The 12,126-nt window shown below is 31.5% G+C and overlaps 2 protein-coding genes across 5 annotated transcripts; one reads left to right on the forward strand and one right to left on the reverse strand.

Annotated features, from left to right (window-relative positions):
- Nucleotides 1–467: 467 nt before the first annotated feature.
- On the reverse strand, nucleotides 468–7,817 carry LOC125058752. 3 transcript variants are annotated; one of them, XR_007118495.1, is made up of 7 exons: nucleotides 7,264–7,817; nucleotides 7,077–7,188; nucleotides 2,805–6,873; nucleotides 2,563–2,663; nucleotides 2,378–2,455; nucleotides 1,551–1,684; nucleotides 1,320–1,413 (listed from the first exon to the last, which is right to left on the reverse strand). XR_007118495.1 is itself a non-coding variant. In XM_047662910.1 (6 exons), the coding sequence occupies exons 1-6, from the start codon at nucleotides 7,573–7,575 to the stop codon at nucleotides 534–536; spliced, it is 4,845 nt and encodes a 1,614-aa protein (XP_047518866.1). In that variant the 5' UTR covers nucleotides 7,576–7,812; the 3' UTR covers nucleotides 468–533. The 3 variants fall into 3 exon arrangements, 1 of the variants encoding a protein (XP_047518866.1); XM_047662910.1 differs by lacking the exons at nucleotides 2,378–2,455; nucleotides 2,563–2,663 and adding an exon at nucleotides 468–602 and having other exon boundaries at nucleotides 1,265–1,413; nucleotides 7,264–7,812; XR_007118497.1 differs by lacking the exon at nucleotides 2,378–2,455 and having other exon boundaries at nucleotides 7,264–7,816.
- A 1,883-nt stretch (nucleotides 7,818–9,700) lies between these two features.
- LOC125062660 (trafficking protein particle complex subunit 3) lies at nucleotides 9,701–11,069 on the forward strand. Of its 2 annotated transcripts, none has more exons than XM_047668716.1 (4): nucleotides 9,701–9,874; nucleotides 9,948–10,153; nucleotides 10,300–10,498; nucleotides 10,910–11,069. In XM_047668716.1, exons 1-4 carry the CDS (start codon nucleotides 9,836–9,838, stop codon nucleotides 10,994–10,996), a joined length of 531 nt encoding a protein of 176 aa, XP_047524672.1. In that variant the 5' UTR covers nucleotides 9,701–9,835; the 3' UTR covers nucleotides 10,997–11,069. The 2 variants fall into 2 exon arrangements, with proteins under 2 accessions (XP_047524672.1, XP_047524681.1); XM_047668725.1 differs by having other exon boundaries at nucleotides 9,762–9,874; nucleotides 9,927–10,153.
- Nucleotides 11,070–12,126: the final 1,057 nt, after the last annotated feature.

The raw sequence follows: 12,126 nt of genomic DNA on the forward strand, positions 1-12,126 counted from the left end.
CTGAGGGCTGAGAATAACATCTAACGATAGTCGTGACTCACTAACAACAACATTTTGTATTTTTGATGAATGGAATCCAATAAGAATAAGCAATAGGACTAAGATAATGACCCAGCAGGTACACGGAAAATCATGTTGCAAGGCAACAACATGGGTAACGGATTGGATTCGGCCCTTGGATTCGTTAAATATTAAATATATAGGTGTCTGTATGCGCACGCATTCATCGTCCATAGAACGCAGATTAAATATTAGTACAGTATACTAAAATTGACAACTGCCACGTTAGCATTGTTGCAACCCTTGGCATACCTATAAAAATCAAATTCAACGTAAAATAAAGGCAGTAAACGGAAAATTTTAACAGAAAAAAAATTAACCATGGTATCTTTGAAATATTTTGTTCTGTTGCGTGTTTAAATTTATTTAGTACGTTTTATCAGGCTTTTTGAAATAATATTAAATAGTTGTAGAAAAATTAATTTTATTAACCAGAAAAACAGTCAAACAGACTTAATAAATACAAAATCACATTAAATTTTTATTATTGTACTATAATTTGACAAATTTACAGCACCCTGCAGTGTCTTCTTTTGTAGATTCTGTAATAAAGAATACGGTAACTGAATTAGTTAGAAAAATAAATATAGAAGTAAACGTCAACTGTATTTATGAAATTTACTCATAAATACAGTTTATGTGATGTGTATCTTTAATGCTCTTTTGAATTTATTAAACACGCTAATGTTACGAACCTTAGACGGCAACTGATTAAATTAGGATTAGCATATTTGAAATATTAAAAGATCACATAGGGAAAACTGATGGAACTTAAAGAGCATTGAAACAACTTAATGACCACTCACAATGGACGAGTACGAGTAATAGAAAATCAATAGCTAGGAAAGCGACAAAATTGACATGACATGGAAACAGATAAAACAACACTCTCGGAAATTTTTAATTTGGTATTTTATTTGGTTCGGTTTGCCATTGCGGACATTTACATTTTAATGTGGTGTAACCGTCACAATTTTGTCATAACGAAGATATCCTAGATTTGAGGATTTTGCCAAACAAGAAATGTCATTTCTTTGGTAATTTGGGGAAAGTTACCCTTGCTCTAGAATAACTTACTAAGTAATGGCTCGTGGCGCTGCCACGCCACTGCCATTTTAGGGCTCATGTTTACGGACGAGGTCTGCTTGGCAGGGCACCTCTCGAAACATTGATTGAACACTTGTGTTAGTAAATTTTATCATACCTTTTTAAAAATGCTTGCCAGTAGCAAATTAGTTTTCTTGACGCATTCTTTTTTCATTTGCTCTTTTTTATTTACAACTTCCGGCAGCGTCTTGTAAATTTTCTCAGAATGTCTCTTCATATCTCGTTCACTTATAAATTTTGGTGCAACTGTAATAAAATTTCAACATTGAAGACACAAAATAATTTTATATGAGCACTACACTAAATCAATAGTAATAACAGATCATAGCCAAACATATAAATAAGGCTACTAAAATAATATTATTTAAGGTAAAATAACATACGTTTCTTAGTTCGCAGCTGTTTGCCAAGTTGCGCGGCAAAAACTTTTAATCCTGCATCAGACATCTCACTCAGTGTTTGTTGCTGGCCCACCTGCATTGACAGCAACTTACGCTTGGCTGCCCGTTCGTTGGCTCTGGAACACAATTACGTTGAAGTAAAGTGTAAAAAAAAAACACTTTAACATCAAATTGTATAATTTTTGAAATTTCAAAAAATTACAACTACCTCCGAGATCAGTGTTCAAGTAAGAAGAGGAACGTCATATACTTTTATTCGTCAAATGTCATTTAAAATATACGTTTTACAAAGATAACTTACTGGTTTAATATGGTTTAACTGAGTCTTACTAAAAATCATATTACAAAATAAAATTCACCGATATTAGCAATTTGAATGTAAACGCATTCTTATTTTGTGAAACAGATAACATTACGTATAGCAATGTCAGCCTAGCGGGTAAGCTTGACGTCGTGTTCGAAACCTAGCTTGCTTTGTATTTGTATGAGCTCTATACAACACTTGCTAATTTATGAAATTCTTTAGGAACCCCGCAATATTTAAAAATTGACCACGTATTAAACATGAAAGGCAAAACGCCTAATGAAGAATAATCGACGAAACATATGCACGGGAGTTAATGAACGACGTTATGTGACATTCTACTATAGATTAGCTTTTTTTGTTATGAATGCAACGTCTAATGGATATAATATTAACTTATTAACACACCCAAATATAATACATACTATATCAATATTTAATAACTAAAAGAATAAATGGTAAGAGTAAAAAAGTTCTACTGATATTCTTTATTCAAACAACTCACCAACTCTAGACATGCCATTTTGTACACATTGTTGATTTTTATATTGATTTATAGAATTATTGCAATTAGTGGATCCTCCTAGAACATTCAAACTAGGATTGCTATATATTCAATTAAATAATCTAAAACTCCATTATATATTTTAATAGCTAATTAATTTAAATTGTTATTTGTATAAAAGTTACCTCTGCAATACATGGTACATTTTCTTATACATGGGTTTGTATTACATTTGGGTGTGTGCACAATAATCATATTCATTCTAGGAGACGTATCTTTGGACCCGCTGGAAATAATAATAATAAAATAAATCGTCGCAAAGCTTTTTGTGGCCAACATACTTAAATCTTAAATCGAAACTACCTTAAAAGTTCTCGATAATATTTTAGCGTCTTCTAATATATTCCTATAACATAACAATAATTACCTAGTTTCGTTGATCATCTTCAAGCAGTTTTGGCGTTGATAGCATTTCTCAACAAAGTCTGGTCGATTCCTCTCCAGATACTCTCTTACTGAGAATGCTTGGGTTTGCCTTATCATGTCCTCTGTACTTGAAACTTCACTATCATTTGGAAGACTTTTCGATCTATATACTCTTGAGCAATGCGGGATTTCTCTCTCCAACTTAGCACACATTTCTTTTAGTGGCATATTTTCGTATTTCTTTTTAGGCACTTTTACTATTATATTCCTAAGGGGGCGGTTATTATTTTGGCAAATTGTCTCTTCACTGGCCAAACTATCCGATTGCACAATCAGGTTATATGCAAGACTTTTTTTTTTGTTTTTTTCAAATTGTTTATGCTTGCACTTATATCCTTTACAATAACAATGCTCTCGACGATGATGGCAGTTCATAGATGTGCTACTGGATTCCTCAACTTTTCTATGGTGAGATTTGCAGCGCTTTTGTTGATATTTTTCACATTCTTTTTTTATCTTATTTAATACATGGCATGCTGTTGAATCAGTAGAAGTTGTGGGAAGGTCAGATGAAGTAGGATCTGGTAGTTCAATGTCCTTTTTAGAGTTTGATAATTGCACAGCCTTGTCAGTGAATTCTTTCTTTTGAGATTCTTTTCGGTTAATACTTTCAGTATTCTCAGTAGATACTCTTTGGTCAGAACTTTCTTCAGTGTCTAATAAATAGTTTAGAACAGTAATAATTTCTTTAAAACACTTCTTTCTTTTACTTTTTTGAGTATCTTTTTTAGAATATCTCTTTGTAATATTTTGTATTAAATCAATCAGAGGATCATTGATTTCGTCAACATCGATTGCGTCACGACTAGTACTGGAACTCTTTGATTTAGTTTGGCATTCACTATCAGATATGGTTTTTGAACTCTGAGACTCTTTACAGTTTTCTGATGTTTTTTCTGAAGAACTTGTAAAATTAATATCTTGAGTAACTTTTTGTGAATCAATCATATTTTCTGTCTTGGAATTAATTGCAGGACCTTTGTCAAAATTTATTTTTAGTTTATCAAATGTAACATGGGATGCCTTCTCTAATCTACTGGTATCAGTATTTGAACGTAAAAGTGGTTTTAATGGATTGGGTTTATCCCCTTTTGGGTAAGTGTGATATTTGTCTAAGATATGAATTTGTGTGCTTATTTCAGATTTTGATTCTTTATCTCTTGTTTTTAAAACCTCTTTACAGGCACAAGCTGCTGCCTGATTATAATATTCATCTATAAGATTATTTTCTGTTGATTGTACTCCAACAGAACATTCTTGCAATAGGCAAGTTGAATTGCCTGAAGTTGTAGGTTTATGTGTTAAAGTCTCCTTTGTTTTAAGTATTGGTCTTTTGTATAGGTTACTTTGAGCGTTTATATCAGGCGTTTCTCTATCACCTAAACTTACTTTCAATGTCATGTTAGTACCTTCTATTGGAATAGAATAGTTTAGTTTTTTCTGTAAATCACATTGACTTCCAATATTATATACAGGTCCTATATCAATATCTGATTGTATTTGTTTATCAGCTTTCTTAAATTCATCATCTGGACCCAATTTTGTTGATGAGTTTCTGTTTAAACCCTTTGATGAACTATCAGTGATCAGTTCAGTCATTTCATCAGAACTTGTCTTAAGATTCTCCAACGAAACTTCTTTACATTGTTCACTAACTAGCTTCGCACAGTCTTTTTTGTCAATGATATTAATGTCAGAGAAGGATGGATCTGAGATTTTTGGATTAATACTGATATCAGTTTGTGTCCATCTTATAGCTTCATGAATTTTTTTAAGTTTCAACATTGGTGATTTTGTTTTTGGATGAATTTCTATTTTCAGAGGATCTTGACCAGTTGATGTGGAAGACCCACATTTGTCACTATATTTTTGACGTAATATTACGTCTAAGTCCAAATTAGTTTGTGACGATTTTGAACTTGAGCTTTCCTGAATATTTAAACTTTGTTTTTGGAAATTTTGTTCTCTACTAGTTGAGGTTTCCAACACTTTTTGGTTAATTCGAGAAACTTCTTTATTAGAACACTGTGTATTTGTACAATGCGGTGATTGCTGTGACATATTTTTGGTCTTGTGATCAGTATCCAATTGGGAACATTTGTAAATTAGAATATTATCAGGTACTCCTTGTGAATTAGTCTCTTTACATAAACAAACATATTTTATTTCATTTCTTTTGATATTATTTTCAATGTTTGCTGAACTATTAGTTTGATCACTACATTTATCACATTTACGTTTATGTTGATGAAAGTCTGTGTGCATTTCATTACTTGATAGGATATTCACCTGTACAGAACTATCTGTTACACCAACTTTATGAATATGAAGTGGGCAACAACAGTAGTGGTTTTCATTCTTACTACTTCTACTTGTTGTAGTACCTATATCTGTTTTTTTTGTATTTGTTTTCTGTTGACTTGATGTCCCAGAGGATAAAGTGAATACTGAATGGCTTTTCTGTTTTCTTATTGAATTGCTCTGATTCAAGTTTATATTATTAAGAGAGCCTCCTTCCAATTTGCTTGCATCACCAGAACCATCATCATAGTTATTCCTAACCAAGTCTTTCATTAAATCTTTTATTCTATTTTGAGATTTGACATCTTGGTTAATTTTTGTATCAGAGCCAACTAGTTTTTGTTTCAATAGTGCTTCTTTAATTTTTAAATGTTCCTTGTATGCTTGTTCTCTTTTAAGTGCTTTGATATATTTTTGGTAAAGTTCTTCTGAAGATGTTTTGGCATCTTTAGATTGATCAGAATCTGTATTAGAAGCACCATGTGCCTTGGCTACTTCACATTTGATAGTTGATGGTAGATTAGGTGTACTTTGAGATGTTGATGGTAAATTAGAATTAAATTTTTCAACACGTAATATCGATTTCTTTGGTTTATATTCTCTACCATCTGAGGTAGAACTAGTGCTGGTACCGCCTAAATCTAATTTTTTACTGTCAAAACTTAAACCAGAAAGAAAGTCTGAGCTATCATCATCTTTATATCTTGTTTTTAAAAGTCGTTGTACAATTTCTTTGATAAGTTTTTTCTTTATCTCATCATCTGCATTACCTCTCTTTAGTGTTATTTTTAATAGATCAATGCTTTTTTCTAAATCCTTTGAAAATGAATTTTTATCTTTACTCGAGTCTGTAGTGTGTCCAGTACTTGATTCGAGGCTAGATTTATTATCTTTTTTTGGGATAGATCTTTTGACCTCATTGTTATTGTTGATATGAGTTTGGTTGTAAATATGCCCTGGCATATATTCAAAACTTTCTGCAGCAGAAATCTGTTCCCCACTCTTATCCTTAACAATTGATTTATTGAGAACTTTTATTTCCTTGAAGAGCCTGGATTTACTTTTAATTTTTCTTAATTTTTTCTTTCTATTTCTTTTTTTCAGAGTATTTAAATTAACACAAACTGGATTTTTTCTATAGTCTTCATGATCCTGAGACTTTTTTTTAATTAAAGTTGTTTGTATTTCTTTGTCAAATTTAACCTCCGGTATTATATAAGTTCCAACAGATACTTTTTCGGGTGAGCTAGAAACATTTTTTGAGATTTTTTCAATATTAACTTCACCTTTTTTATCGACATTAAATGTTATATGTTTTGTTAAATTTAAATTAATTGCTTGTTTAGTTTCAGGAATTTGTGGTAAAGTCATTTCAATAAAATCTACTTCTTTACTTGAAATTTTTGTAGTATTTTTACTCAAATCTTTTTTGCTTTTTGATCTTTTGTTTACTCCATTATTTGGTTCTAATGGAGTGGAATGTGCAGTAGGAAGGCCTAAATTGCTTTGGTGCGTATCATTTATGCAATATTGTTGTTGCAATGCTAATCTTTCTAGTGTACTAAGACTAGATGCTGACATTTTCTGATCACTTTCATTTCCATAACCAACATCAGCTAAAGAGTCCCATTCTAGTCTCCTTTGAGATGTTACACTGCTTGTTGGCGAATGTGGTTTATTCATAGATAAATCTAGGGTACCATCCACAGCTAGAAATATAATAATTTAATAAACATTTTCTGTAATAATTGTAATTGATACAAAACTAACAATTAAAATGAAAGGTTATGTAAAATCAATATTTATATAGTTTTATTTGCAATTACCGAAATAAAATATAAATGTATTTTTGAACTGAAGTTAATTATTACCTGACCCGGCAGGAAGATATCATATGCAAAAGGTAACTTACATTTGAGGGAATGTACATCCTCAGATTTTACTGATTCATTATCAGAATGTCTATATTCATGAACTTCTGTAATAATTGGTGGGGAGTCTGCATCGCTCACCTTCGCCTCTTTCTGTAATATGAAATATTATATCATTTTATTGATATTTTACACGGCTTTGTTTGAAAATGCTGCTTTCATTAATACCTGAAGCTTTGAGCTATTGTCTGGAACAGAGCATCTGATAGATATTTTACACAGCTCTGTTGATGATTCACTTCTTTTATCCCCAGAATCAGAGGAGTCACTCAAAGCCTTGATTTTCTTCCAAAATAAACTCCTAGGATCCCTTATTTCACTTTGGGCTGTTGATAACGAAAAAAACTGCTCTAAATCGCGTTTCTTGCCAAATTTTTTGTAGTACTCTAATATTAGGCTATTCACTGCTGAAGTTTTATGTTCTTCAGAATTAACATCATCATGATTGGTTCCATCATTAACGATTTGTTGATCATCCATCACTTCGTATTTCGTTAAACGTTGATAAAATCAACTTATGTAGATCATAAATTCATCTCGAAGTCGAATTTATATTTAATTTATAAACGCAAGCAAAAAAGTACAAATAAATATTTCTGAATGTCATTAAACTAGTTTTAAAACAATGAAATTATAAATTTTAGAAGATTTACAATCTACAGTCAACAGACGCTCTAAAATATTGAAAAAGTACAATGAAGTATGAACAATCTCAAATCATAGACATTTTGTCAAATAGTTTATAACAGTTATTTTAAATAAATACACATTCTAATGTGTTCTGTCTTACATTACAATCTATGCAGTGAGCACAACACAGATTAATTAAAGTCTGTGCACAAATTAAATTGACGTTATAAGTCAGTTCTCAACTGTAGTATTTTGAAGAAAATATTTTTTAATTTTTTGACGTGATAACGTCTTTAAAATCGTTTTAGTCGGGTGACATGTTCAGAAACTTGTGTCACACCAAAACCTCACGAGTGCGATCGCAGGTATAACGAGAGAGAGACGGACCGATCTCCCGTCTCATCTCGAGCGCTGCCAGTCATTCCGTGAATGTATGAAGAAAAATGTATATCATAGTCGAATAAGTAAACTTGTCATTTTACACCCGAAATTTATCATCAAAAGTGTGAATAATACGATAGATGTAATTTAAAATTTGAAAAAATTGTTATCTTCATTAATTCCTTACTTCCCAAAAACTTATATCACCAATAAGACGTTATCACGTAAACATCTCGATCGTAAACCTACTTTACAAACAACCAATATTTTTTTAACTGAAAACAAACAGTTTCAGAATTGTTACATATCCATTACTATTATAAGCTATACCTGCACCCCTCTGACGCAACAGCATTATGTAAGGAAGCGGACCAGAGACATCGATAGTACCACACCAAGGGCCCGCCCCAGGGGCCTTAGTCAAGTTGCCTTAACAGTAGTGTATAGATATAGAAAAGTGTATGTCGAAAAGTTTTCATACAAATTTAGTTTTTGACTTTCTACATACACTAGTGTTAAGGCATCTTGACTAAGGCCCCAGTGCCGTCCTGCATCAGCCATCAACATGCCGCGAACAACCAGCAGGCAGTGATGCCAACTTGGGGGTTTTCCCCCCAAATTTAGGGGTAATCAAGATGTTTTATAGGGGGGTTCATTTATTAAAGGGGATTTTTAGGGGGTACTTTATTCAAGAAATTTGTATTTTAATTCTGTCTCGTTTAACTGTAACAGAACGGATAAAAAAGAAAAGTACAAAAAGCTTTAAAAATCATGTATGAAAAGAAAATGACGAAAACGCAAAAAATTGTATGCCAGAACATTATTCGGTCATTGATTAACATATATAAATATGTAAAATGTACTCGCATAAATACAACAGCAATTTTTACTACTTCAACGTATTATTAATTCATATTTAAAATTACCTCTCAAACCAAGTGTATAACAAAAACTTTAGGGGTTTTCGATCGACATTTAGGGGTATAATATGAAGTTGGTCCTATTGTAGGAGTTGGTATCACTGCCAGCAGGGGCTGTGCCCGAACTGGCCGATGTCCGCCTTAGAATAGGAGCGGATAAACACAAGCAAAGACATCGATAGCTTTTTCATCATGCACTTCATATTGGGTCGATTCAATTCTCATATTTAATTAAGTTCCATAATTGCAATAGTTTCATTAAAGTAATTTAAAATGTTGTTGCTGTGTCTATCTACTGGAAAAAAAACTGTACATATTAGTAACATTTGTAAAGGCCGATTTACATTATCATTAGTGTTTAGGAGAGTGCTTTAGGATAGTACTTTAGTTGAAACATGTAAACGCTACTTGCTTTAGTAAACGCTACGCTAAAGAACTTGCCTTTCAAGTTGTACTAAAGCACTCTCCTAAACACTAAGATAATGTAAATCGGCCTTAAGATGTGTTTGCCGCATATAAGACAAAATATATTCAAATTTTTAGACGTTCGTCATATTCTATGGTTATGACACAAAATATGACAAAATAACTGTGGTTTAATGCTTATTCTGAGCTATCTATGGTTTTAAATTTTAATACCTTATCTGTACTCTGTACTGATCGATAATTGATAAACATAATAATAATATAATAATTAATTCTGAAATCCATTCTATAAAATAAAATTATTTTACAATTTAATATTTTTATTCAACTGCATTATTAAATAAACGTCATTAGTAACTAATTAATTTTGTCTCGAAATCAGAATGTCCCGTCAAACATCAAGGCTTGATGCTAAGAAAGTTGTAAGTACAATTATTAATGTGTAGAAATTAGTTATTTTCATGTTCCTGTAAGCTTATTAAATCTTTCTTTTAGAACTCCGAACTTTTAACCCTTACATACGGCGCCCTCGTCTCACAAATGTTAAAAGAAATGGATAATCCAGATGACGTTAATAAACAGTTAGAAAGAATTGGTTATAATATGGGAGTACGTTTAATTGAAGATTTTTTAGCTAGGACTGGATCTAACAGGTGCATGGAAATGAGAGAGACAGCAGACAAAATACAACAGGCGTTTCGGTGAGTCTTAAAAGTGTTATTAGTTGTAGATAGATTTCAGATTAGTTAAAGTCGTAGTCACTTATTCTGGAGAATTTTGTACTCTTGATAGAGCCAAAACACAATAATTAAGTATATTAAATCCAATAATGTATTATAATTTTCAGACTTTACCTTAACATGCAGCCAACAGTAACTAGCTGGAGTAGTTCTGGGGATGAATTTTCTTTAGTCTGGGACCAGTGCCCACTGAGTGAATGGGTTGAGATGCCAAATAATGGTCTTAAATACTGTGCTCTTATTCCTGGGGCTATTAGAGGTGCATTGCAAATGGTTCAGCTTGATGTTCAATGCTGGTTTATACAGGTAACCTAATGGTGTAAACATTGAAATGGTTAAATAAGGTTAGTTAGTCAAAAACAGGTTAGACATTTTGTGTCAACTTATAATAAAACAAAGTTTGTGAGGTTTTAGGAAGTAACTACTCTCACCAGTAAAAAGACACTAATTTCTGACTGACATGGGCCGTAGTAATGTCTTCCTATTACCATGAATAAAGCTAGGCAGGCTTCAGGTGTATTGTATAAATCGTAATGATCACATTTAATTGAAGAAGTTATAAATATGGTTGGCACAAGAACTAAACAACAACATAGGAATTTAATTAAGACATCATATATTTTATTGAAGTGCTTACACGGTTATGTCAACTTATTCCAGTTTAATCACAGGCAGGCAGGTATTTTAAATGTTAGCAATCCTTTTGATATGTTCCAGGATCAGTTAAAAGGAGATGCAGTGACTGAGCTCCGAGTAAAATATATCAAAAGACTGGAAGATGCTGTACCAGCTGGAGAAGATTAGTTATTATTATTTAAGTTATAAACTTGTATTATATTGAATTACTTTGTTATTGGTAACATTATATTTTATGCTATTCACTGTTTTACTTAAAGAAACTAGCACATTTAAGGACTTACTACAGACTTACAGGACAGTATATTCTGTTAGTATTATCAGATATTTAAGTCCAATAATATACATTTATTTTAAGATAGAGTTTAGAAAACATTGTTTATTTTTTTGCTGTTGTTTCTTATAGTGTAAAGATTTGTTTAATAACAATTAGTTTTTATTATACTAATAATAATAAAAATATCAACTACTCACAGAATCTTTAAATAAAACAAAGCAAGATGTGTATAATGTGATGTAATAATCTAGTAGTAAGTAAAAAAGATTTTCTATTCTCACTCTCAAGACGGTCAAATAAATTAATTTTATAAAACCTTTAGAAAATTGCAATACTGTAGTGATAAGATGTATTAGGTTTTGTTTTCATAATTAAAAATATGTATATAACTGGATATAACATTTTTAAATGACGATTTTATTGTTAAAGTTCCACAATCTAACATTTAAATTATCATGTACCTTTGTGACTATCTGCCATAGCACATCATTTACATACTTTTACATCCAAAATACAAAGAGAAAAAAAACTAAAGCTTGACCCTGCAGATTGAGGTTTTATAAGTAAACAGAACCGTCACGTAAAGTTATAAAATAGAATTTGTAATTTATTTCTGCCCTTCTGGTGGTGGATTGTGAGGGTCAACTATATGGTCAATACTCGGATTGCGACGGGTATCTACGGTGAGATTTAACTTTATTTAAAAGATTAGATAATACAACATAACTAATTATTATAGATACAATAGAACCCTATTTAGGTTATATAAGATTAAATATCACTAGGTGCCCCAAGTAGAAAACATAATTCCTCGGTGGTAATATATTGTACGGATTAAAATTAATTATAGATAATGTTTTTTTAAGTAAACTAAATTGATTAAATTCAAGTAAAAGTAGTATAGGGAACGATTTGATGAATGCTTCGATAACGGAACTTCGAATGTATATCTTGCTTATGTCTTAGCAACTATGTACTTAATTTTTATGATTACTCCATTCTATGTGAGAATCGAGATCCG

Source organism: Pieris napi, chromosome 2 (genome assembly GCF_905475465.1).
Source record: "Pieris napi chromosome 2, ilPieNapi1.2, whole genome shotgun sequence".
NCBI lineage: Eukaryota > Metazoa > Arthropoda > Insecta > Lepidoptera > Pieridae > Pieris > Pieris napi.